General features: G+C 43.3%; 2 protein-coding genes across 3 annotated transcripts in view; both read left to right on the top strand.

The window, feature by feature from the left end:
* The first annotated feature begins 3,520 nt into the window (after positions 1–3,520).
* Positions 3,521–10,163, top strand: LOC138758360 (cyclin-dependent kinase 4 inhibitor D-like). Its single transcript, XM_069927172.1, has 2 exons — positions 3,521–3,698; positions 7,082–10,163. Exons 1-2 carry the CDS (start codon positions 3,561–3,563, stop codon positions 7,454–7,456), a joined length of 513 nt encoding a protein of 170 aa, XP_069783273.1. The 5' UTR covers positions 3,521–3,560; the 3' UTR covers positions 7,457–10,163.
* Positions 10,164–15,144: 4,981 nt separating this feature from the next.
* kri1 (KRI1 homolog) overlaps positions 15,145–26,977 on the top strand; it is a 34,611-nt gene continuing 22,778 nt past the window's right edge. The window contains exons 1-9 of one of the 2 annotated variants that reach the window (XM_069927161.1): positions 15,145–15,317; positions 17,364–17,434; positions 18,641–18,746; positions 21,046–21,145; positions 21,780–21,831; positions 22,433–22,482; positions 22,987–23,083; positions 23,719–23,796; positions 26,362–26,468. In XM_069927161.1, coding sequence (XP_069783262.1) covers positions 15,239–15,317; positions 17,364–17,434; positions 18,641–18,746; positions 21,046–21,145; positions 21,780–21,831; positions 22,433–22,482; positions 22,987–23,083; positions 23,719–23,796; positions 26,362–26,468 — 740 coding nt within the window. In that variant the 5' untranslated portion in view covers positions 15,145–15,238. The remainder of the gene's footprint in view (positions 15,318–17,363; positions 17,435–18,640; positions 18,747–21,045; positions 21,146–21,779; positions 21,832–22,432; positions 22,483–22,986; positions 23,084–23,718; positions 23,797–26,361; positions 26,469–26,977) is intronic. The other variant, XM_069927160.1, reaches the window with a different exon arrangement.

The following is a 26,977-nucleotide window of genomic DNA, read 5'->3' as shown; positions in this document are numbered from 1 at the left end:
CACACAGCCTTTTTTGTTTTGTCCCTCCCAAAGAGGATGACCACATTCACTCACCTTACACTGCATCTAGAGGCAGAGGAGGTGGGGGAGGTCCAAAATGAATACTTTCCTTCAGTGTTCACCAGACAAAGGGTTCTTAGCCAAGGTGAGATCAGTGTAGGACAAGAGTATGTGCTGGAGCACATTAGATAAGTGCTGGATCTTCTTATAAACATTAAGATTGATAAGTCCCCAGGACTGGATGAGATGTACCCCATGTTACTAAGGGAGGTGAGAGAAGAGATAGCTGGGGCATTGGCAATGATCTTTATGTCCTCCCTGAGCACAGAGGATGTGCCTGGGGATTGGAGAATGGCAAATGTTTTCTTCTTGTTTAAAAAAGGTAATAGGGAGAATCCTGGGAATTATAGACCAGCGAGACTTACGTCAGTGCCATGAAAACTAATGGAGAGAATTCTTAGCAACAGGATTTATGAGCATTTAGAGAAATGCAGACTTCTCAGGGATAGTCAGCACGGCTTTGTGAGGGGCAAGTTTCGCCTCATGAGCTGAATTGAGCTTTTTGAGGAAGTAACTCAACACCAGCCCAAAATGAAAATGGTCAGAAGATTAATTTAACCTGAGTGGGAGGTGGGGATTGTATGTTGTGGGGGGGGGGGGGGGGGAGGGGGAGGTGGATTGACACACAAAAGACTGCAAACACTGTGATCGTAGTTAAAACACAGAGATACTGGAGGACCTCAGCCGGTCTCACAGTGTCCACAGGAGGTAAAGATACATTACTGATGTTTCATGCCTGAGCCCTTCTTCAAGGTGAAAAAAATGAGCATCTGAATAAAGACTGGGGAGAGAAAGGGGGAAGAATGGGAGGGGTAAGAGTCCAGACCTGACAGAAGGTGTTATGGAAATAATAAGAAGGTTAGAATTGATTTTGACTCTGTGAAAGGAGATAGAGGGAGAAGGGGAGAGAGGAAAGGAGATGGGAACAAAGATGGGAGAGGTGGGGTTTTAACAAAAACTGGAGTAGCCGATGTTATACCATCCAGTTGGACGGTGCACAGATGGAAGATGAAGTGTTGCTTCTCCAATTTGTGGGTGGTCTCCAGGAAATGTGACCGCAGCGTCACATCTTGGCCGATCTTCTAAATCAGTGCCATGATCTCCCTTCCTATAGCAAATGATGACTTTAGTGTCCACAAGCAGTTTCCTGATCAATCACCATTTACATCACACAGTCTTTTTTTGTTTTGTCCCTCCCAAAGAGGATGACCACATTCTCTCACCTTACACTGCATCTAGAGGCAGAGGAGGTGAGAACCTCTATGGACAGACAAGGGGGCGTGGGAATGGGGTGGGGAATTGAAATGGGTGGCCACTGGGAGATCCAAGCAATTGAAGCAGACAGAGCTGACAGGGTTAAACACAATGCTGAAGAAACTCAGCAGGTTAAATTTAAGCTGAGAGGGTGGCACTGAGCTGGGAGTTGGAGTTAGTCTCCCCAGGGCAGTCTCGGTTGCATGGAGTTATCTCCCCAGGGAGGGTGGGATGGGAAGGTGGGGGGGGAGGAGAAAATGACACTGTATATATTTGAAAAGGAAAATGTATGTATCTTGATTAATGTGGTTTACAGTGTGAAAAATAAAAAAAAATTTAAAAAAAAGAGTTATCTCCCCAGGGCAGAGACTCACCTGGGTTCTTGTGGTTATTTTGTGGCCTTGACAATGCATTTACTCTCCATCACGTTAGCACTGCATGGCCGAAACCACTTCAGGCTATCTATGTGGTGGAAAAGCAAAACGCAGAGGATGCTGCCCACTGAAATGACAGCAGAAAGTGATAGGGACACTCAATGGGACAGGCAACATTCCTAGGGGTAGTGTTTGAGGTTGATGATCTGGTGAAAACTCAGATTTGCTAACTGATTGACTGGCTGTGCTGGAGACATTAGGACTAACGCACATCAGTCAGGGTGCCATATGACATTCCCCTGTTAGTTTTACAGATGACTGGGTCAACCTGTTTATCCAGATGTGACAACATTATTTTAAAACTACTGTGAAACATTTGAGGACATGTTCTGCTGCGTTACACATGATAATTACTGACTTATTAAGGCTCAATGTAAATTGTTTGATTGTGAGCTGATTCCCTGCACCTTGAGTGAATTTCAGAAGCATGCAGGAAAACAGAAGTAACGAATGCTGTCTGTCCATTTGAAACCGTGGTTGGTGCTGGACCTGCCGATCTGCACTCCTTGTGTTTATTTTTAATACAATAATACAAGTACAACCCAGCGAAACAGCGTCCTCCAGTTCTCAGTGCAAAACATGCAGACACACAATCAGATATAACACACATAATGACAAACAATAGATATGCATGACAAATATTCATATAAACAAATAAATATTGTTTTCTGAATATGAGAGTCTCTGAGGGTTAGTGTGAACATTTCCTTTGGTTGATCATCGTTCTCACTGTCCATGGGAAGAAGCTGTTCCTCAGTCTGGTGGTGCTGGCTCTGATCCTCCTGTATCTCTTCCCCGATGGGAGTAGCTAAAAGATGCTGTGTGCAGAGTGGAAGGGGTCATGATTTTGTGCATCCTCTTCAGACAATGGTCCCAATAGATGAGGTTGATGTTGGGGGCGGGGGGAAGGGAGACCCCAGGATTCCTCTTGCCACTCATGGACCTGTGGTGCAGCCAGCCAGGATGCTCTTGATAGAGCTCTTGTAGAAGGTTGATGTGTTGGTGGCCGGTAGCCTTACCCGGTTCAGTCTTCTGAGGAAGTGCAGTCGCTGTTACCTTTCCTGATACGATAGGTGTCCACGATAGGTGCTCTCCACTACAGAGTTGCTTTTTTATGTGATTGGTTTGAGAGAGCCTGGGGCACCTGCACCAACAAACACTCTGCAGATAGATTGTTCTATTCGACATTTAAGAAGAATTTGACAGGGATATGGATGGGAGGGCTATGGCGGACTATGGGCTGGATGCAGGCCATTGCGATTAGGGCTGGATGCAGACCAGTGCGACTAGACAGAATAATGGTTGGGTACAGGCTAGAAGGGCTGAAGGGCCTGTTTCTGTGCTGTAATGTTCTTTCGGTTCTCTAATCTGGCTGAATACGCGAGCAGCTGACGAGACGTGAGCCGCGGTCAGAGTGTCGAAAACAAATGACGTCACAAAGCCACAGACGTCAGCGTTATTGTTGCCGTTTATACCTTTTCTGCCTACTGATTGGCCCGCGGTCGGTTCTCCGAACGCCGGGTTTCAATCTCTGGCGTTGCCAGGGGCGACGGCGCGGTGCGGCGCCCGGATTGGCTGGCACCACGTCAATCACACGCCCGGCTGTGGCAGGCGAACTCATTCCGGGAAGGTTGGCAGAGTGGAGTTGCGGCGGCCGCTCTAGTCCCGATTCGACTGTGGTCCTGGATCTGCTCGGGTCACAGATCGGCTCTGATTCCGGATCTGTTCTGGTGCCGGAACTCCAAGAGGGGTGAGGTGGGGTGGGGGGGCGTGGTGGGGGGGTGTGGGGGGAGAGAGCAGCAAGATAGCAGCATGGTGAAAAGCATGTTGGGGGCGAGCCAGCTGAGCAGCGCTGCGGCGCTAGGAGATTGGCGAGAGGTGAAACGTCTTCTGATCGAAGAGAAGGTGAACGTCAATGCAGTGAACAAGTACGGACGGACCGCACTGCAGGTTGGTGCCTCCAGACGAATCAGTCGCTCCAGGCTTCAGTCGCCCCGCGCAGTGGGGCAGCAAAGGGCCATTTCGCCCCTTCTCCACCCCCCCCCCCCCCCCCCCCCCCCATTTTGAATGCATCGTTTATCTTTTGTGCGGAAATTGGCGAATTTAAAGATCTTGGGAGAATTGCATTTCTCCTGTATTGGCATCTGCCGATGTATTTATTGTGAGAGGATATGAGCTGTCAACGTCTCTAAGGTACCCATGACAAGGTGTAAAACGGTCCGTTTCTCTCGTTAAACGTGATGATGTTGGGCGCAAGTAAAACACGAAAGTCTGTGGACACCGTGATTGAAGTAAAAATATATAATGCTGGGGAAACTCAGCAGGTCGATACATAACTATCGTTTCGGACGAGCCCTTCACCATTTTAGTATTTGTAATCCCGCTGCATGGTAACTTTTTGTGAATGAAACTGCTTCCTTGTTCGATTCGGGATTGAAAATCCAATTTGGGATTTAAAAAAGGCGCATTCCGTTCCTGAGTTCTGGTAGCTGACGCGGCCGAAGGATCTGGCTCAAAGAATGTGTTTTTTTTTTAAAGATTTAAAAGGCACCAAAGTTGTGACACATTCCACAAGGGCGGAGCCGCAACTATCATTAATGAGCATTCGGCCAAGTTCTTGGAATCTAAATCACTCCCACCAATTCCCGTAACAATGTTCATTTAAAATAAACTCTATAATCGCTGCGACTAGTTAGAAATGGCTTTAAGTGGAGGTGTGTGTAGACCATTCACGGGATGTTAGTTTCCGCCCATTAGTTCATTAATTCTAAAGAAGCTTCCGAATAGTACCAGGAGCGGACTTTAAATCTGGGTTTAGATCTGGAGTGAGGAGGCGATAGAGCGACGAGGTTCACGAGAACTAGACCACACTATCAACACAATGATAAGTTACTAAAGCGACTAACTGGTGGTATCGGGCATTGAGACCTTTTTATTTTAGCGTGGCCAATGTCCAGCCGCCTGAGTCTCGGTGACGAGCTCGCTTTGAGGTGACTGGGATTGGAAGGAGCTTCAGTCTTGGAGGTGTGGGTTGCGGGGGGTGGAAGAGAGGTATCGGCGAATGTTGTGCAGGTGGTGTCAAGATGCAGCTGCGGGGGGGGGGGGGGGGCGGGGGGAAGGAGAGACTGGAGGGGGGAGGGGGATGATGATTCCTGGTCCTGCCGCCGCCCCACGGGGCCACTCGCCTGGGTTTAATCCTGTCTCCCCATGACTGGGGTATCTCGGTGCTCCGGTTACCTCTCTCATGCTACGGGTTGGCTGAGGGGTGGTTGATGTGGGAGAGAACGGGTTACAAGAAAAAAAATGGGAAGGATTGTGATTACTTTGAGAGCTGGCACGGCGTTGATGGGCCAAATGGCCTCCTCCTATCTTGTAAGGGATACAAGACGGGTAGCAGGGGGCAAATCACTGCACCCACCACAGCTGCATCAGACCGGCGATGGGCAGAGAAACTGAACGCATGATTCATGGGGATCTGTGGTGGGCGTGAATGAACGGAGTCTCTTCCAGCTGGCTCCACAGAGCTGGGTCTGCAGCCTTGACATGTGGAAGATAAGCTGCTGTTAATGGACCCTGTTCCTCGTTTACTGTAAAAAGGGATTGTTTTGGTCGATGTGCCCTGGGGTTGATAAGGAGCCAAATCTTCCCCTCTGCGTCTCCCACAGCTGCAGAGAGGTGCAGGCACAAACGGAAGACGCGCGCAAAGAATGTGAGCATCATCCCACAGCTGTGATCCAGAGACGGAGTTTGATAGATGCACAGTCGCGCTGGCAAAAATTCCCATTGGTTTGTCCGGGGCAAGTTGCCAACTGATGCTAAACCTGCAATATTTTTCTGCATTTCCTGCCTCCAGTTTGTTCTAATGTTGTCAAGGTTTAGCAAAAATACAAATGTGTGCCCATCTGATTATGTGAGTGGGAAGGTTAAGAACCACTGCTCTTAACCCAATTGTCACTGAAATATTTTGCTTGAGAAAAATTGTCATTGACCCATTTCCTTTGGAGTTATGAAACCATGCACATAATGAGTCAATTAGGGTCGATTAAAACAGTAGTTTTCAAACTTTGTCTTTCCACCCATATACCACGTAAGCAATCCCTTACTAATCACAGAGCACCTATGGCATAGAGATTATTTGAAATGGTATGTGAGTTTAGGGGGGCAGTTTGAAAGCCATTGGTCTATACAAAGAAATAATTGTTTTGTGAATATGAGAATGTCGGACGGTCAATGTGAGCAGTTCCTTCAGTTGTTCAGCATTCTCACTGCCCGTGGGAAGAAGCTGTTCCTCAGCCTGGTGGGGCTGGCTCTGAGGCAATATCCATAAAGAAATATGAGGATGGTGTCTAATTTGGAGATGGAACTTTGAGTGATGACCATCTCAAGGCATCTGCACCATTGACTTTAAAGGCAATGGAGACTTTGTCGTTTTCTACATTAATTCATAAGAACATAGGGAAAAGGGAGCAGGAGTCGGCCATTCAGCCCATCGAGCCTGCTGTGCCATTCAATGAGATCATGGCTGATTTGATGATAGGCTCATCTCCACCCACATGCCTTTCCCCATCTGACTCCTTGTGAGTTTTGTCTACAAAGCCAGTATTTATTGTCTCCATACGTTATCCTTGAATAGAGTGACCAACTAAGCCATTTCCAGGGAAAGTCGGGAGTCTGTCACATATAGCTCTCATCAGAGAAGTACAGTATATACTCGTGTAAAGGTTGAGTATTTTTGGACCATTTTTAACATTAGATTTAGGGGGTCAACTATTAAACACATACTACTTTTGACTGTGGTAAGTACCTGAGCCATTAGAGGCGTAGTGACTTTTGGTGGAAGGACAAGCAGCCAGGGCCGGGTGGTAAGTCTACGGTCAGGGCATCAGGAGCTCAGATGGGAGAGTAGCCAGCTCATATATGGATTTAATACCTTGAAACATATTAGTGTACCAGATGGGTTTTAACAATTATCCAGTCATTTTTTTGTTTCTTGTTAACCATAGCAACTTTTTCTCATTTTTATTCAATAATGTGAAGTTCTCCAGCTCCTGTTGTGGGATTTTAAAAAAATTTATTTATTAAATCGTGATAGATATGTTAAACATACAATAATGGATACAATTTAGAAAAGGCAAAATACATACATGATATATTTTATGTATATAAAACTGTTGTGGTATTTGTCACATGATCACTTCTCCAGGCACCTTTGGTGAATGGTCCAGTAACAACAATCTTCCTGCCAGCTTTCACCAAGGCTGGATGATCTGCTGTGGTGTTGATTGCTTCATGGTTTGTAAGAACAGTGTTCTAACTCCCGTTCCTCCTTGCAGGTAATGATGATGGGCTCTACCTTTGTGGCAGAGGAATTATTGAGGAACGGTGCAGATCCTAACGTCCAGGATAAAAATGGCTTCACCCCGGCACATGACGTGGCCCGTAGTGGATTCTTGGATACCATGGTGGTCCTGGCAAAATACAAGTCGGACGTGAACATTGAGGATGGCTCGGGCTGTCTGCCTTTGCACCTTGCTGCCCAGGAGGGTCACTTACACCTTGTCCAGTTCTTGGCTCCAAGGTCATGCATTTGGCACAAGAATTCCAGTGGGCAGACTCCACTGGATCTGGCAAGGGCTTCTGGTAGTACCGAGGTGGTTGAATGGTTGGAGGAACATTTTCAAGCAAAGGAAATCCAAAGCCTGCACTGATTCACAAGCTGTAGAGACACTGACATCTTCCAAACCATTGTCATTGCACTGCTAACTCTATTTTTTAAACTATGTCCCTTGGGTCTTGAACTAGAGTGGAATCTCCTCCCCAAAGAATTTTGTGGCCATCTTCCCAAAATGTAGCCAAAAGACAAAAAAAATCTGCTCATCAATGCTATGTAAATTTGAGAGGGAGCCATGGGCAGAGGTGGCCTGGAACCTTGGATGTTGCACATTGCTTTGGGAGCCTTGGGCATTGCAGGAGAGCTTCAATGATCAGCACCCAGTGCAGTCCACAAACTTGGTATTCAGGAAGGAAGCACCTTTGGAGGACTGGCCAGGTGAAAATGAGCTGTGGGGATGGGCAGAGCACTGCTGTGGACCATTGTGGGAGATCTGCACTGTCCAACATGGAGTGATTGTGTTGGAATCACCTGTTCTGCTGACATAGCCTCAAACAAGAGTGCCTCAGCGAAAATAGTGTCTCCAAAATAAAAGATCCATATTCAGTCAAACCCCTATTATCTGGAATTCAAACAACTGGCCAACAAAATGGTGAAAAATAAAAAAAGTAAACAATACAGGAGTTTAAAATTGGTGCGCCTCACCATTAGATCGCCAATCCATGTAATAATCTTAAGTAACTGGGAAAAATCACTTATCCTGCATCTACCAATCCTGATAGGTGCTGGATGCCAGGTATTTTACTGTATAGGGGAGCTAAAGATCCAAGGTTTCATGTTTTGTTTTCATCAATGTGTTACATTGATTTAAAGTAGTTTTTTAAATGAGTTGGGCTTTAAAAATTTCTTTAAAATTAAAATGGTTTTCGTTAATTTTTTTCCCCCCCCTTTTCTGTTCCTTAAAGCAGTTAATGTAGCAATGAACTTGAGTTCTGGGTGCTTTAGTAATTCATAAAGGAGCATGTGTTCATTTATCTTGTTGGATTTGAAAATGAATTTCCCATCGTCTAAAGGCATTGCTTTAATTACCTCTTTCGTTAAATTTAAAAAGAGCATGCTTTTTTGAAGAAATAGTAAAGCACTTAAAGTTCTGGATTTGATCTGTTTGAGCAACATTGCACATATTCAAGCCATGCTTGTACGTTTCCAAGTTTCACAAGATAGGTTGTGAAAGGTGTGGATGGATTGTGAGCTGCAGAACACCGACAGAGATTCCAGAGTTTAAAAGCACAGATCTTCAAATATATTTGTGTGGAATAGATACAAAGAGGAATTTCCCCACCTGTTTCACATAGCTGCAAAAAAAAAAGGAAGGATCCCCACAAGGTGAAGAGCAGGCCTGAGGAGTCTGGCAACCTGTTCAATTCTTGCCATTGATTCTGTGCATTGGGCTAATAAACCACATTTCTCTAGATGTGGTTTAGTTTTTGGCATCGGTGCCACCTGCTTGTGGGAGCTGCAAATGTATTAATGGATGAAGGAGCTCAGCCAAGGAAACGCTTGGTAAAATCTTTCCATTCAGTTTCTCTCCCCAATAACTCCTTGACTGTTTGATGCTGTTAAATTCCTATCTACTTTCACACAGAAAGATTAAAATTCCCTCAATATGTTAGTGATACTGAAGGCAAAACCAAACGTTGGGAACACCCACTAGATAGTGAACATTTCTTGTCTGAACAGTCATGCTATAATTAAAGGAATCAAGTGTTCACTGAACTTGCTGCCCTCCTGTAAGGGCGTGGCCCCAAATGTAACTATCTCACAGCCCAAAAAAGGCCTGTGCAAGATGCAAAACAAGTTGAGCGTTTTGTTATCCAGGTTTTTAGACTTGGCTGCTGGGTTCTTCTCACGAAAATGTTGCCTTTGAAGTGCGTTTTAGTTCTGAGCAGACTTAGGTGGGGGGAACTCTCGGATTCTAAGCTTGGAACATGTTGAATAATCTGATCTTTGCCAAATAGGCAGACAACTTGGTTGACGTGGGCTTGATTCCACGTTGCCTAATAAAGATCAGCTAGAGAAAGGGTACAAATGACCCATGGTCATCGTGTTTCTGTTGATGGGAGCTTGCTGTGCACAAATTAGCTGCTGCATTTCCAACGTAATAACAGCAACAATGCTTCAATGTTATTTTGCTGGTTGTGGGTTGATTGGAAGCCTCCATTTTTTTTCTGCCTTTGTGGAGAGTTATCTACAGTAAAATCCCTGATATCCAGAATTCAAGTAACCGGCAAAAAAAAAGTTTAAAATTGGTCAGTTTGTCAATCAACGCAATCTCAAGTAACCAGAAAATTCACTTAATCGGCATCTACTACTCCCCATAGGTGCCAAATACCAGGGGTTTTACTGCATTTCTTTCTGTATAGGTGCTTGTTCTCTTTTCTGCGGAGAGTTGTGATGTTGATGGCATTCTAATGCTGTTTAAATGTGTTGCTTTTCTCATTCCGCATGTTTAGTGTTGTAAAATCTATTGCATGGATCATTGACTTTTTATTGACTTCTTAATATTATTGACTTCTTAATATCAAGTCCCTGATATTAAGATGAAGACCTGAGATTCGCTGCCGATTATGGTAATACCCCACCAGACAGACACTTGGAGAAGGGAGAAGAGTCTGTGTTGGAAACATTTTGAAGATTTTATTGGTTGATGTTGCACATATAATTATATTTATGAAGTTGGATTTATTGTTTGGATTGTACTTTTTTTAAAATTGCAAATAAATTATAACTTGTGAAAGTTTAAACGGGTATCAGTGGATATTTGCCTTTTTTTTTGCAGCAACGAGGAGACTTGCTATGGTTGCAACCACACATGGGAATATGTGCATGCCACGGATCCTCTTGAGGTGATGCTCGTTGACATGAGCACCTGGCCAGAGGGAATAGGAGGCTGTGGTTCATTACCCTGACCCCTTTGAGCTGCCTCAGACGAATGATCTATCCTATCGAGACACATAACTATTCAAGTTTATTTATCATCCAATTGTACAAGTACAATATGACAAAACAGCATTCTTCAGTCCTCTGTGCAGAACACTGCAAACACACAACCAGATTAACACACAGACAAATGCTACCCATGTATACAAATATTAAATAAATAGTTGAGTCTCAGAGGGTTAGTGTGAGCAGTTCATCAGTTGTTTAGCATTCTCACTACCCGTGGGAAGAAGCTGTTCCTCAGCCTGGTGGTGCTGGCTCTGATCCTTCCCTGACAGGAGTAGCTGGAAGATGTGTGTGTGTGGGTTGGAAAGTGTCCTCAAATGATGTTGATTTTGGTCCTGTGGATTGACCTCTAATCTGATGCTCTACTTGCAACTGCACTGTGATGCAGCCAGCCAGGAAGTTCTTGATAGAGCCCCTGTAGAAAGTTAACATAATGGTGGCCAGTAGCCATGCCCGGTTCAGTCTTCTCAGGAGGTGCAGTCATTGCACCTTCCCAATGTGTGAGGAGATGTTTTGCATCCAGGACAGATCAATGTTTCAATGAGATCTCTCATTCTTCCAACCTCCAGACCTCAATCTCTCCTCCATAGAACAATTTCCTCCTTCCTCTGCACACCTCCCACAAATCCATTCTGTGATGTTCAGCACACTCTATCGCAGATAACAAGAAATGGTGATAACGTCAGGACTGAAATGATCCCTGCTCCCAGCCTTGAAGGGGGAATGTCTTCACACAGAGCAGTGGGAGTGTGGAAAAAGTTGCCAGCTGAAGTGAGTACGGGCTAAATTTTAACATTTAAGAAGAATTCAGACAGGTATATGGATTGGAGAGTTATGGACTGGGTGAACGTCAGTGGGACTTGGCAGAACAATATTTTGTCACAGACTAGAAGGGCTGAAGGGCCTGTATTCTGGCTGTAAAGTTCTAACACCCAGCAATGAATCCATACTTACACTTCAGGTGGTTCGACTGATTAGGCCATGCTATTTACATACCTAACAACATGTACTTGGATTCTAAGTTTCATCACATCAAGAGATGTGAACAGGAGGAAATGATTCAAGGCCATTCTCAAGGTCTGAAAAGATGTGAGATTCCCATCAACTTGTAGGGAATCCATGCCCAATGACTTTAAAATGGAGAAGGAGCATTCAGATGTTGAGAAGCTAAAGCACTTCAAATGTGAGCATCCAAAATGCAAGATCAAAGGCTCTACCCATCCACCTGCCCCATCCACCACTTCCTGCCACATCTCTGGCAGACTCAATGGTTCCTGCATAGAACAACCCCAGAGACTGTCTAGAAGGAGATCCCAGTCTTTGAAAGAGGTTGTTTATCGGAACCAAAGAGTCCATCTGTCATGAAAGGTTATTACACGAGAAAAAAGACCATTTGGCCCGATGTGTCTATACCAGCCTTGTTATCTAACCCTATCAGGACACCCTTCAGAAGCTTCCTCATCCGTGTGTTTATCTTGCTTCTTCAATCCATCCTTTCTCTTGGCTTCAGTCTCTCCCTTTGGTAGTGAGTTCCACTTTCTAACCACAATGTGGGTAAAGAAGTTTCACATGAATTTCCTGTTGGATTTATCAGTATATTACATTTTTCTATATTTTAAAATATATCAGTTAAATAGTTAAATGTTAGCTTTTGAAAAGCTGAGCGTCTCTGTCGAACTGACAGATGGAGTTACAACCGTGTTTCAGAGTTTGTTTCAAGTAATATATAGGCTGCTGGTTGTAATTTTACATCTGCAAACAGTTCCTGTCTGTTAAAATATTCCTTCCAGTATGTGAGTGAGACTAACATGATACAGACGATATGAAGGTCGGTGGAAGAGCAGGTAGTGTGAAGGAAACACGGAGGCTGCAGAAAGACTTGGACAGATCAGGAGAACGGGCAGAAAAGTGGCAAATGAAATATAATGTCGGAAAGTGGACAGTCGTGCACTTTGGAAGAAAATATAAACGAGCAGACTATGGGAAGAAAATTGAAAATTTCCAGATGCAAAGGGACCTGGGAGTCCTCGTACAGGATAACCTGAAGGTAAAAAAAAAAGGGCTGAGTGGGGAAAATGGATCAACTCTTGATTAAATGGCAGGGCAGACTCGATGGGCTGAATAGCCTATTTCTGCTCCTAGATCTTCTGGCCTTTGTTTGCTCCGTCAGGTGCATGGAAAAGATGCCAAGCATTGTTCTGAAAAAGACTGGGAGTTCTCTTCATCATCTTGGGTGATATTTATCCTTCACGATTAAAGACAGATTAGCCAGTTATAGTGGGATCTTGTTGTGTACATACCAGCTGCTTAGTTTATCTGCATTAGAACAGTGAGCACAACAAAAATATTTAATTTGCTGTAAAATGAGTGGTGATGCCCTGAGGACATGAAAGGTGCTAGCATTTTTTCAAATAATTTTAGGAAGCACTGCACCCTCTGTTTTAACAATGTTTGGCAAGCTGTCCTCTCACCAGTGCAAAACCCCACTTCTACTTCTCCCACCTTCTCTGCTGGGGTTTCCAAAGAGAAACTGAAGTTTCAAACAATTTCACTTATTTGCTTCTAATTTGCCAAGTCTTGTCATTTCAATAAAATATATTTCTTAAAATTAATGTTATTTCCAAAAAATACATAGCACTTGTTTTAAAGTGGAAAATTTAAGCATCATGGAGGTGAATTGATTTTCTACTAAACTATGTTATTTCAACTGTAGATAAAAGAGGATTCTTCCTTCTTGTTCCAATTATAGAGTTTTCAAAAAGTATTTAGGAAGGGATCTTTAAATAATGTTTCAGTTCCTTGCAAGAAAAAAATCTTAATATTTTATACAATAATTTTTATTGAATAATTTGCTACTAACCCAAAGCTTCCCAGGGCCAATTTGGGTCACATCTGTACTTGTAGTCTTGTAGCATTTAGCTGAGGTTAAAAGATTTGTGTGGTGGTGAGAGAAGGCATACAGTATTACCAGGGGATGTTGATAAGAAAAAAAACAAAGTACAGATTTATCGTCAGAGTAGATACATGACATCACCTATAACCCTGAGATTCCTTTTTCTGTGGGCCAGGCAGAATGACCACTTATCAGATGTGCAAATTGTACTCAAGAAAAAAATACATAGACCAAAAAGATAAATGTGAACATGGCAAGTGGATATTGTAAGAATGAATATTTGTACCCGTGGAACCCATCCATAAGGAGAAGATATACAAGTGCAGATGAAAGTGCAGAGCTGGCTATAAGGTGCAATATCAATAACAGCCATGACTATAAGGAGTATGAGTAACAGCAGAATCTTTTCTTCTTTTTCTTTGGCTTGGCTTCGCGGACGAAGATTTATGGAGGGGGTAAAAGTCCACGTCAGCTGCAGGCTCGTTTGTGGCTGACAAGTCTGATGCGGGACAGGCAGACACGGTTGCAGCGGCTGCAGGGGAAAATTGGTTGGTTGGGGTTGGGTGTTGGGTTTTTCCTCCTTTGCCTTTTGTCAGTGAGGTGGGCTCTGCAGTCTTCTTCAAAGGAGGTTGCTGCCCGCCAAACTGTGAGGCGCCAAGATGCACGGTTTGAGGCGATATCAGCCCACTGGCGGTGGTCAATGTGGCAGGCACCAAGAGATTTCTTTAGGCAGTCCTTGTACCTTTTCTTTGGTGCACCTCTGTCATGGTGGCCAGTGGAGAGCTCGCCATATAACACGATCTTGGGAAGGCGATGGTCCTCCATTCTGGAGACGTGACCCACCCAGCGCAGCTGGATCTTCAGCAGCGTGGACTCGATGCTGTCGACCTCTGCCATCTCGAGTACTTCGACGTTAGGGATGAAAGCGCTCCAATGGATGTTGAGGATGGAGCGGAGACAACGCTGGTGGAAGCGTTCTAAGAGCCGTAGGTGATGCCGGTAGAGGACCCATGATTCGGAGCCGAACAGGAGTGTGGGTATGACAACGGCTCTGTATACGATTATCTTTGTGAGGTTTTTCAGTTGGTTGTTTTTCCAGACTCTTTTGTGTAGTCTTCCAAAGGCGCTATTTGCCTTGGCGAGTCTGTTGTCTATCTCATTGTCGATCCTTGCATCTGATGAAATGGTGCAGCCGAGATAGGTAAACTGGTTGACCGTTTTGAGTTTTGTGTGCCCGATGGAGATGTGGGGGAGGGGGGGGGCTGGTAGTCATGGTGGGGAGCTGGCTGATGGAGGACCTCAGTTTTCTTCAGGCTGACTTCCAGGCCAAACATTTTGGCAGTTTCCGCAAAGCAGGACGTCAAGCGCTGAAGAGCTGGAATACTCCATTAATAAAACACAAAACCTTGCAGACACCAAAGCTGGAGAAAATCAGCAGGTCCTTTTATAGAGCAAAGATAAAGAACCAACGCTTTGGGCTTGAGCTCTTCATCCAGGTGTGAGCAAAATGTGGGAAGGCGCCCGAACCAAGTGTGTGCACTGTACATAATAAACCTTAGTGTAAAGCACAAGCCTGATATGCTGGTTATATCCCAGAAGTGAGGGGACTATGTATAAAAAGTGCTGTAATTTCTCCTTGAATAAAATCTGGAACGTGCATTTTAATCATGTGTGGAATGGTTTGATTACAAAGTAAACAGTGTAGAGGGGCAAATAATGTCCCTATCCTACCTGCTTCACTGTGACCCCCCCCCCCCTCCCCTCCCCTTGGTCCTTCTCTCCCCTAGTGCCTGGGCGCAGGATGAAGATTTCAACTGGACAGACACAATCATGTTCCCAGTTGCTGCTTTAATTTGCGCGTCTATTTATTTCTGACCAGGTTTGTGTCGAGCGGGAAGCAGTCCCTTTAAACCTGTCCGCGGCCGCCATTGGCTGGGGGTGATTGTCACCTTTGACCGGGGCGGAGGTCACGGCCGAGACATGGAGACGGGGCTGCGGATCAACCAGCACTTCGCCCGGCGCTACGAGCGCTACCGGCAGCGGGAGGAGCTGCAGCGGCGTGAGTGGCATCGCGGGGGCCCCGGCGGCGGCGGCCTGGCCTGTCCTTCACTCCCCGCCTGTAGCGGCCGTCTCTTAGGGCAGGGGGAAGCCTGTCTGAGTAGGCCGCTGCCTGGGGCCTGGCTCTGCCAGGAAAAGCCCCCATCGGGGTGAGAAACTGGTCAGCCTGTGAGGATCATACAACACAGCACAGAAACAGGCCCTTCGGCCCGTTTAGTCCGTGCTGAACTATTACTCTCCCTAGTCCCACTGACCTGCACCCAGTCCATAGCCCTCCATACCCCTCCCATTCATCTACCTGTCTCAATTCTCCTTTAATGTTAAAATTGAGCCCTCATTCACCACTTCAGCTGGCAGCTCGTTCTACATCCCCACCCCTCTCTGTGTCAAGTTCCCCTAAACTTTTCCCCTTTCACCCTTAACCCACCCCCCTCTGGTTTGTATCTCACCTACCCTCAGTGGAAAAATCTGACCTATTTACTCTGTCTAGCCCCCTCATAATTTTAAATACCTCTATAAAATCTCCCCTCATTCTTCTACGCTCCAGGGAATAAAGTCCTAACCTGTTTAAACTTTCCTTGTAACTCAGTTCCTGAAGTCCAGGCAACATCCTAGTAAATCTTCTCTGCACTCTTTCTATCTTATTGATCTTTTCTGTAGTTCAGTGACCAAAACTGCACACAATACTCCAAATTTGGCCTCACCAATGTCTTGTACAACTTTACCATAACATCCCAACTCCAGTACTCATTACTTTGATTTATGAAGGTCAAAAGCTCTATTTTCAACCACCCTATCCACCTTTGATGCCACTTTCAGGGAATTATGTATATGTATTCCCAGATCCCTCTGATCTACCGCACTCCTCAGTGTCCAACCATTTACTGTGTACGTCCTTTCTTGGTTTGTCCAAAATGCAACCCTCACACTTGTCTGCATTAAATTCCATCTGCCATTTTTATGCCCATTTTTACAGCTGGTCCAGAACTTTCTGCAAGCTTTGAAAACCTTCCTCACTGTCCACAACACCTCCAATCTTTGTTTTATCTGCAAACTTGTTGATCCAATTTACCACATTATCACCCATTCTTGACCTTTTTTCCACCTCTCGCTCCCCTCAGACTCTGCTCGTTGTTTATGGGTCCTTTTCCATGTGAAGCAGTCAAGTTTTGGGTTCATCCATACCTCTCTCCTTCCGACTACATAAAAACATTAAAAGTATTTATGTTACATCAGGTGAAAAGTACACCAGGCTCTTACTTAAATGTGCTGTGGAGATTGGTGTGTGAAGGTTCCCCGCTGAGAATGGATGATCCACATCATTGATATAGATAAAAACAACAATGGACCCAGCACCAAGCCCTGAGGCTCATCACTAATCACAGGCCTCCACTCTGAGAAATAATCGTCCACCACTACTCTCCGGCTTCTCCCATCCAGCCGTCTTCAAATCCAGTTCACCTCTTCACAATGAACACTGAATGTCTGAACCTTCCTGACTAACCTCCCATGTGGGACTTTGTCAGTGGCCTTTCTAAAGCCCATGTAGACAACATCCACAGCCTTTCCTTCATGAGCTTTCTCAGCAACCTCCTTGAAAAATTCTAAGGTTGGTTAAGCACAACCTACCATGCACAAAGCTATTTTGACTATCCCTAATCAGTTTCTGGCTATCCAAATAATTGTATATCCAATTTCTCAGAACACCTTCTAATAATTTACCTACTACTAATGTCAGGCTCACCGGACTATAATTTCCAGGGTTACTTTTTGAGCCTTTTTTAAACAATGGAACAATGTGAGATACCCTCTAATCTTCTGGCAGCTGTCAGTTGGCTTGTCGGGGCAGGCCTGTCAGCCAGGCCAACGCTCACAACCATACAAAACCATGATGGTTGTGCTTGTATATTACACCCAAGACGCTGCTCTACATGTGAAGCGTGTTGATTTGTCATCTTTTCATGTGCATCAGGCTGACTTGTGATGTGTCCAGAGTGAAGGCATGTGCAGTGTACACAAGTCTTCGTATTTCCTTTTTGGTTTGCAGTGAAGGATCGCTACGGTGACAGAGCAGGAGAAGAAGATAGTTCTAGTTCTGAGTCTGATGACAGTGAATTGGTAAGGTTGCCAAGTATGTTTTTGTTTCCTTTCATTTCATTTCTGTTTCTTCTGTGAAATTTAAACATTTTAAGGACTTTGATTGCTTGCAATTTGGGGTGGTTGGAGACAGTGACTGGCTTTTAAATGGAATGAACCATTTGGGGGAGGAGAAAAAGGTGGTTAAACTGTAGCATCATTGAAGTGTGGAGCACTCCCACAGAATATATGCAAATGTTGTAAAATAAATTATTGAAATGTATGGAGCTTGTGATCTCCGTTCTGGGGAACTTTTTCCTTCTCACAAAGGAGAATGCATGCCTTTTGCTTATTCACCCTCTCCACTGTGAGTATGTGGTTAGTAAAGAACTGGCATTTGTACTTCTCATAGTCTGGAAGGCAACTCAATTCTTTAAATGATTTTACAGGATGCTGCTGTCCATAGGCTGGATGTGGTAACTAATGAAATGTCAGACAGGTGGTCTACATCAGCCATCCTTAACCTTTTTTTTGCTATACCCCCCAGGACTCTGCTCAAAGTTTAAGGGCCCTCTTCTCTGTGAAGCAGTCAAGTTTAGTTGCTTCTGTACTTTTCTCCAACCAACTACATAAATTTTTTTTTGAATTTCAGTCCAGGCCCCCCCCCCACCTTAAATATGCTGTTGTCATTTGGGTGGGGTGGGGGGTGGGTAGAAAGAGTGCGGCTCTTGTTGAGAAAGACTGATCTATAAGCATGGTCTGAGGACAGAATAAAACTCCTGGAAAGGTGTGGGATTCAAGAGATGTTTGTAAAAGTTTAAACCCACTTGTATTCAGAAAGCTAAACTGTAATATTTAATTTAGCAAAAATGCCATTTAGTTGATCATCTTTTGTAGACAAGCTGAGTTCCAACAAAACTCTGTCCACTGTAAGCTGTCCTCACCATTTCGGCAAACATGGTCATTTCACAGAGAGAATTCATCAACACAACTGCAGATTGCTTATGAACTAAGATCGGGAACGTTTCTCTTCAACTACATTTGAGAGAATGTTATTTCACTCCCCCCCCCCCACCCCTTCCCAAAATGACTTGAGCAACACAATTTTCAGAGAGAAAAAAAATTCAACCTTAATTTAATAATGAGGATGTTTCTTTTAAGGGAGGTGGTTGTTGGAATTCAGGTTGGATTGAACACATTTGTGACAGATCTTTTTCTAATGTTGTTTGGCCTCCGTTTTACACAAAGGAAACTGATCCCACACTGGATATTGACTTCTACAAAACTCTCTCCTTGTTGAAGAAGAAGGATCCCAAAATTTACCAAAAAGATGTACATTTTTACATGCCCAAAGGTAGGTTATGTGAGGTTTGGGAGGGAGATGGTACTTGGGCAGCCATTTTGTTACTGCCAAGCAACTTGAAAGCTCTGTTGTCATCTTTTTTCTCCTTGGTTGGGCAATTCTTGGTAAATAGGTTGTGTTCCCCATTATTGTAGACTTTCAAACAATCTACTTCACCATTCTTTAACATACATTGCAGCCTGTGATTGCTTTTAAAACGCAATCACAGGTATGAGATTATATAGTCAGCAGCCATTATGCACAGCGAGACTCTGCATGAGAAAGCTGACCAGACATCTGCTAATGAAGGAAATTTTTGGTCTTGACACCGGAATAACTCCTCTATTGAGTACTACCACAGACATTTTACACAAGAACATTAGGAATAGGAGCAAGAGTTGGCCATTTGGCCTGTCCAGCCTGCTCCGCCATTCAATGTGATCATGGCTGATCTGATGTTGGGCTCATCTCCATCTCCCTGCCTTTTCCCCATATCCCTTAATTCCCCGACTATGTAAAAATCTATCCCACCTTGTCTTAAATATACTTACTGAGGTCCCCTCCACTGCTTCAACGTGCAGCAAATTCCACAGATTCACCACCCTCTGGGCAAAACAGTTCCTCCTCATCTCTGTTCTAAATCTACTCACCTGAATCCTGAGGCTCTGTCTTCTAGTTCTGGTCTCCCCGACCAATGGAAACAACTTACTTACCTCTATCTTGTCTATGCCTTTCATAATTTTATGTTTCTTATTCTTCTAAAATCCACGAGTACTGTCCCAGACGACTCAATCTCTCCTAGAAACTTAGAAGATAGGATCAGGAGTAGGTCATTCGACCCTTCGAGCCTGCTTTGCCATTCAGCGAGATCATGGCTGATCTTAAAGTTCAGTACCCCGTCCCCACCTTCTCTCCGTAACCTTTAATATCCTTATACTGAAGAAATATATCTAATTCCCTCTTAAATATATTTAATGAACCTGCCTCCACTGCTCTCTGTGGCAATGAATTCCACAGATTCACCACCCTCTGAGTATAGAAATTCCTCCTCATCTCGGTCCTAAATGGTTTGCCTATTATCCTCAAACCATGGCCCCGGGTTCTGGGTTTTCCCATCATTGGAAACATCCCATCTGCATCCACTCTGTCCTCATCGGCTAACCCCTTGAAATCTCGGGAATTAACCTCCTCTGTACCACCTCCAAAGCCAGTAAGGAGACCAGAACTGCATACAGTTCTCCAGATGCAGCCTCACCAGTATCTTGTACAGTAGCAGTGTAACCTCCCTGTTCCTAAATTCAATCCTTCTAGCAAAGAAAGGCCAATATTCCTTTTTTACTTCTTGATAACCTGCTGCACCTGTAAACCAACCTTTTGCGATTTATGCACAAGCTCTCCCAAGTCCTTCTGCCCAGCAGCAAGCTGCAATCACTTGCCATTTAAATAATAATTTGATCTTTTTTTCTCCAAAGTTTATATTTACCAACATCGTACTCCATCTGCCAGACCCTTGCCCACTTACTTAAACTATATCTCTCTGCAGACTCTCCATATTCTCTGATTTACCTTCTTCTGTGGATCATGTTTAATAGCTCATCTGCAAAATGATTCCCTTGTCAGTTTTCGTGCTTCCCTGCTCCAGTAATGTCCTGGTGGCATAGATGATATGTTTTGGGTCCTGTACTTGGGCCTGATCTCAAGAATGTCAAATTTCTGAGATAGTGTAACCACTGAGCTAATTTGATGTTTTTCAAACTTGAGCAAGTGATGGTAAATATCAACTAAAGGTAGGATCTAAATGTGTGTTTTGCAGGTTAATGTGCATCTGTCATTTGATGGGGCTGTGAAGCTGATTGTACTTACCAACAAGTTCATTTTATTGACCCTTTGGACTCCAGCCATTTTTAACCTTTCATAATTATATATTCTGGATTGGGTCCATGGGTAAATTACAGTACAAACACCAGTACGACCTAGCTGGTGGTTGGGTATCAAACCAGTCCCGGAAAACGTGGACACGGATTATATGCATTTGTTGGTAGTCACTGAAAACAGCCCCACGGAGTCCAAAGTATTAATCCGGGTGTGTGAAATGCTTTAAGGGATTCCGAATCTTTCATTCTTTGTCCAAGATTGTTTACCTGTTGTTCTCTTTTAACTATAGATAGAATGGCTGCAAATTTCATGTTTTTATCTTCAGGATTTCAGTTTTGCCTCCTTTTCCATGAATTATATCGAGAGATTGGAGAGAAAATTGAGCAACTGATTGAAAGGAGATCTGATGGTAGCATACCCAACTATCTTTCCACAGATGCTGATAACGAAGGCGGCAAGGGAAAAACTGCAAAGAAAAAAGAAAAACCAATGTTCCCGAAGGATTATGAAAGGAAAGTCATCCTTGAGAAGGGGGGGTAAGTCATTTAGTAGAACATAAAACTCATTTTCAGGCCCACTGTATGATGCCTGAAGCCAATCTGTGTTTAAATATTCCTTGTTGGTCTCTACAATTAATAGTCTAAAGATATGGCAATATTCAAAGTCTAGGTTCCAGGATTTTGTTGGTCTGTGATAACTTTATGGGGGAAGAAATAGAAGTTGCTTTGTTTCTGTATTACTCAAGCAATTTTGCCCTTTTATTTTGTATGATTTAATGAGGCCTTTTGTTGCAGTTAATTATCTGTACCTTGGAATGAAGTTTTCTTGTCACGAATGGAGTTGAAATATTTAATTCATATTGAGTGAAGCGTGTTAATTACAGTAAAACCCCCTGTAATGTGGAATTCAAGCAACCAGCAAAAAAAATTGTGCAAAATGAATAGGTAAAAAGTATGGATACTTAAAATTGGCACACATCGCCGTTAGTTTGCCAATCATGCAATCCCAAGCAACTGGAAAATTCACTTATCCAGAATGTACCAATCCTCATAGGTGCCAGAAACCAGGGGTTTTACTGTATAAGCCATTATGTGGTATAAGATTTTGATAATCAGAGCAAAGTTATGGCCTTTATAATTTATTTCCTAAGTATCCTTTCTTTTGTGACAGGAAATATGAGGATGACGACAGTGATGATGAAGAATCAAGAACAAAAATAGAGGTAGAGGACTGGGTTACACTCTGTCATTCGCTGAATTATTAGGGCAGATTGAGGCCTGTCAGCTGCTGTAGTACCTCTTTCCTCCCTCCAAAGTAATACTGATTTGGAAGAAGGATGGGAGAGAGATCAGTTAAAAATTCATCCAAAATTGGATATTTGGCTAACATTTCCAAGCTGGAAATTTTCAGCGGTAGCATTCTAGAGAGCTGGCTGGATCTGTGTGATGTATCCCTGGCTCATGCTGGCACACTGGGTTTGTCAAATGTAACGTGCAAAACCGGAGCAGGAGTTGCCCTTCAGCAAGAACATGGAATCCACGCCACTTCCCATCTCCCTCCCTTCATTTCCTTGGTTAAAGCAGTTATCGGTCTCCACCTCCATGGCTCACTAAGATAGAGAATTCTGAAGAGTGCCAACCTTCTGAGGAAGAAGTTCATCCACCATCTTAAGCATGCTACATTTCAATCCCTCCACAGTGAAGTGTAGCGCTTTGATAAGCTTTTAGTGTTTCAGGGAGCTCAGCTAGTTATCAAAGGCCATTTCTGTTTATTTGAAGGTTGGGTTGTTACTTTGCTTTTGTGACGTGTTATGTTGATTTCAGCGAGCAGCATCCCCCAGTTATATCGAAGAACAGAAAGAACTGAAGGAAAAGTAAGTATGTGAGGGACTCATGGGTGGGGTGAACATGTTTAAATCCAATTTTTGTCTCCAGTTTTACTTTCTAGAGATAATTTTAAGTCCACCATTATTGTTTACATTTACAGGAATTAAATCAATGTCATTATCTTTGACGTATTCTCTAAATTTGGTCAAAATATTTTGGGAAACCTATATTGGCCTTGATTTATTTTTATTCCTCATTATAGAACCAAGGTAACTCAACAACTATTATTTAACTTTCCCCGTATTCCTTGCCTTATCCATTCACCTCTCTTTGTTGAAATGTACGGTTACACTAACACAGTGCCCGGTCACTTACACAAATGCTGTGTAAGAGAGCCATGGGCCACTGTCGACAGGCATGGGCTACCCTTTGGAGTTTTAACTGTGCATGCGCCTGCCTGGCTGGAGCTAGCAGCTTCTAGTTCTTCTGAATTTTGGGTTTACCTTGGGCATGGAGGGAAGAGACTGACTGTGGTGCTGTATTTTCTGCAGCTTCCGTCAGTTTGTTGAAGATAGTGATGAGGACAGCAACAGTGGGAACAGTAACTCTGGTTTTCTGAAACTGCGGGTGAAGTCTGAAGCGGAGAAGGTACTTGACGTGGTTTGCTCTACCTTTAGTTTCCGTGCAGATTTACTGTGTGCAAAGATGATGGTTCTTGGCTCTGTGCCCTTCATTGTACCCACTAGTGGCTGAAACCTTTCATTGTGTAGCAAATGATTTTTGCTCATAACTTTATTGTTCTACAAAGAGTAGGCAAAGCAGAATTTTATTGGTATTTGTCATGTGTCCCATACTTGTTATTGAAAATGTGACTTGGAAAAACAAAAATATGAGGAAATGGAACACTCTTTACCTTTGCTGAATAATACCAGAACGATCAATATTCTGTTAATTGTGGGTTTTGGGGCCAGTGATTTTTGTAACATCAGCTCGAGATTCAAGAGCTTCCAATTTAAAATTTGTGAAATGCGGTTGCAATTGTCTCAGCGAAAAAATGCAAAGTTCAACTCAAAACATAAAGCAAGCGAACAAGCGTTGATGCTGTAGACTCCATCAGGATGCAAGGATTTACTTTGGAACTCCCGAACAAACAGTGTTTTGGCTCCCTTTTAACTTTCTGCTGGATCCATGTACAATTTCCTCCCTGAGGTTGGACAGTGGGTAAAGTTGAGCAATTAATGTATATTTAAACTTAACCAGTAATAATGATTGTACTTTCAAAGGAGAAGGAAGAAGAGTCTTATATCAATTGGCTAAAAGGACAAAAAGATTTGGAGGAGAAGGGGAAGCTAAAAGACATCGTGAGTGTTTTCAATTTATTTTTTATTATTTTAGCATGACAACTATTGAGTTCTCTTTATGCGGATGTGTGTTATGTATTTGTTTTTTTAATTGGATTTTGTACATAATGCTGAATAAAATTAACAATCCAGTTTGCTACCCATTGCAGATGCTAAATACTCTTAAACCAGGGTAGAAGCACCAGAGAAACTGGCCTTTCGGCCCATGCCCACGTGTGGACCTTCTTGTCCATCTACACCATTTCCATTTACCTGTATTAGTTCCTTATCGTTCTGTGCCTTGCAGCAGTCTAAATGCCTCAAACTTCCCAGTGAATCTCCTTTTCACTCTCTTCAGTGCAACCATGTCCTTTCTACAGTGTGGCAACTAGAACTATTAGAATTTTCTAAGTGTGGCCTAACCAGTGTTTTGCATAGTTACCACTTAATTTTCTAACTTTTCAATTCTACCCCCTGACCTATAAAGCAAGCACGCACCTTGTTTTCTTCACCATCCTATCTACTTGTGTTAAAACTTTCATGGGACTATAAACTTGAAAACCCTCACTCTCTCAATCATCAAACTTCCTCATGCCCTATTGTAGGTTATGTATGAATTTTCCCTATTTGACTTCCCAAAATTCATTTTAGGATTAAATTCCATCTGCCAAAGATCTGCCTAACTTTTAATGTTTTGCTGCACCTTGAACCAATATTCCTCAATATCCACAAACATTCTGACTGTAATTCCTGTTTATTTGTAACTTTCAATCTGAAACTGAGCACGTTTTCGACTCCTGCAGAATTGCTCATAGAAATCGGAATGATGTAAGCTGCTGCACACTGAGTAGTTAGACTCTGTGGTTTGATAGGAATTTCAGGTGCATTTGAGTTGTTTAATATATTTGAGTTTCTAGTTTAACAATACATCTGCCCCAGAACTTGGTCTGAATACTTCATGACCAGTGGAGATTTTTTTTTGACAGTTAAATGAATGGAGGTGGGGGTTCCACCACCTAACAATAAAAGTGCCAGCATATTTCAAGACAGATTTAAATATCCCTCAAATTCAGCATTAGGCTGCACAATTTGAAGGCAAAGCACAACGACCTTCCAAAATGCAGTAAAACATCTGGTATCCAGCACCTATGGGGATTGGTAGATGCTGGATAAGTGAGCTTTCTGGTTGCTTGAAACAGTTTAAAATCAAAAATGTACTTACACTGAACAAACATCACTTGCATGAATATAGAAATCTTAAAGCATTTTACTTTATTTTCAGTCACATTCTTTGGAAATATTTAACCGTCGCTGCATCTGCAGGTTCCTCCCCCTCCATGGAGCTGCCCAAAAGCCGGACAATAACATTATAGATAATTAAACCCCCCCCCCCCTCAAAGTTTACAGATAAAGCCTCTGACTGGGTGACTCGTTACTAAGCAGGGATAAGGAGACACTTTAAAAGAGTTATCCCAACGGCGAGTGGAATCAACCAACTCTCCATCCTGGGCGACGCCATCACTGTTTCACCCAACAGCAAAGCCTGACCAAGGCCCTCCCTCTGCTGACTGAATACTTGCCCCCACCTTCACCAAAGGTTTATGAATTATTTCAGAGAGCATTTACTTTTACAATTTTAAAAGTTTATTTAAAATTTTATTTATTTTATTTGTCTTTCAATTTATTTATTTTCCCTATTTTTATTTTGCTGGTTGCTTGAATTCCAGATAACAGGGATTTTACTGTTAATAGTTTTGAGGAAACAAGTAGTGAGGAGGCTTGTGGAGAGAAGGGCAGCTTAAGGCAGGGTGCCACTGGATACACAGAGGTCCAAGTTTATAGCTTCATTAGTAATCTCAGTTGGTGAAGTGTAGGGGACACGTCTTGGATTCTGACTTGTGATTGTCAAGAACAGTTAACATTGCAGCTCCTGATTGATGTTGAGTCCTGCTGTAGACGAGGGGTTAAACAAAAAATCAGCAAATCAATGCATCTGCTACTGAACAATGACTTGGTTTAAACACCACAAGCCTAGATCCGTGCCATCAGTTTCCTTCCCCTTCACTTCCAGGGTTACAAAAATCAGCCAAACACTGTTGGGAATGTGTTGATTAGTAGTGTTGGAGCCTCTTCTCCCAAGCCAAGACGTGTAGTCCTGTAACCTAAAGAATGTGTCTTCTGCCTTTAATTATACTTGAGTGAAATCTTCCCTGCAGTAGATTGGTTTCTTCATAGTGGATGATTGTTTAAATAAAATGAATTGGAAATATGGAACGTGTGGTTCTTCATAATTTTAGGCAGTGGTGGGTTGTTGGAAGGTTGTGGTGGGTCTTGGCCAGTGAATGACAAGAATGCTGTGGGACTGCTTCGCGAAGCCTCCATTAGACTAGCACGGGGCTGCTTCCTGTTTGAGGGAGTTGCCTCATTTGTGCCTTGGCTTTACTTTCCAAGTCAGTGCAGCTGAGTTTGTGCACACAGATTGTGGACTTTTCCGGAGCTTCACCAAACACTACATCATTCATCTGAGGCACTGCTTCCAAACCCAGACTTGCAAAAATAAAAGGGAATGTTTTGAATGTGTTGCAGAAATACCTAAAGGATTACTGGAATAATCCTCAATTGGATGAAGGAGAGAGGTTTCTGCGAGATTATATTCTCAATAAAAGATACCTTGATGAGGAGGAAGAAGACAGGTAAAAACATTTCCATTTAGTGCCAGTGTTTTGTGCATTCACACAGTTTTGGTAACATTATTTCATTTGATCTTTGCTTCACAGCAAGTTAGTGATTTTTGTCCTGAACACTTTGGGCCATCTTGGGTCTGTGTGTGTCTTGGGTAAACTTGTATTTCTCACTTTGTTCGTTTGCCACTCCATTTGAAATTTACAACCAAGGTGCTTATAGGGTTTAATTGCTTTCATAAATAGACATGAACTATGAACAGGTTTATCTGCTTTCTTTGTTGTACATTCCACACTTGTCGGTTTTAAATGGGCAGTGATGTCCTTGCACACAGCTCATTGGTGCAGGAAGTGCTTGATCGATGGTTGCCTATGTTGTTCTTACAGTCACACGTTTTGCCCCATTGGTTCAAAAGTCTGTGCTCCTGCTGCTGCTCCCCAAGACCCTGTAACGACTGCCTCACGCCCTCTCCCCTTCACCCCCTCGACCTGCTGCTGTCAAAGTCCTTTGAGCTCCTTTC

This window comes from Narcine bancroftii, chromosome 3 (genome assembly GCF_036971445.1).
Source record: "Narcine bancroftii isolate sNarBan1 chromosome 3, sNarBan1.hap1, whole genome shotgun sequence".
In the NCBI taxonomy this organism is placed as follows: domain Eukaryota; kingdom Metazoa; phylum Chordata; class Chondrichthyes; order Torpediniformes; family Narcinidae; genus Narcine; species Narcine bancroftii.
The sequence above is the reverse complement of the archived record's forward strand: the minus strand, read 5'-3'. Positions and strand labels throughout refer to the sequence as shown.

Bases quoted from the DNA above. Each gene is read 5' to 3' on its own strand.
- LOC138758360 (XM_069927172.1), top strand. From the start codon at position 3,561: ATGGTGAAAAGCATGTTGGGGGCGAGCCAGCTGAGCAGCGCTGCGGCG. The intron at 3,699-7,081 runs GTTGGTGCCTCC...TCCTCCTTGCAG, and splicing joins ACGGACGGACCGCACTGCAG to GTAATGATGATGGGCTCTAC.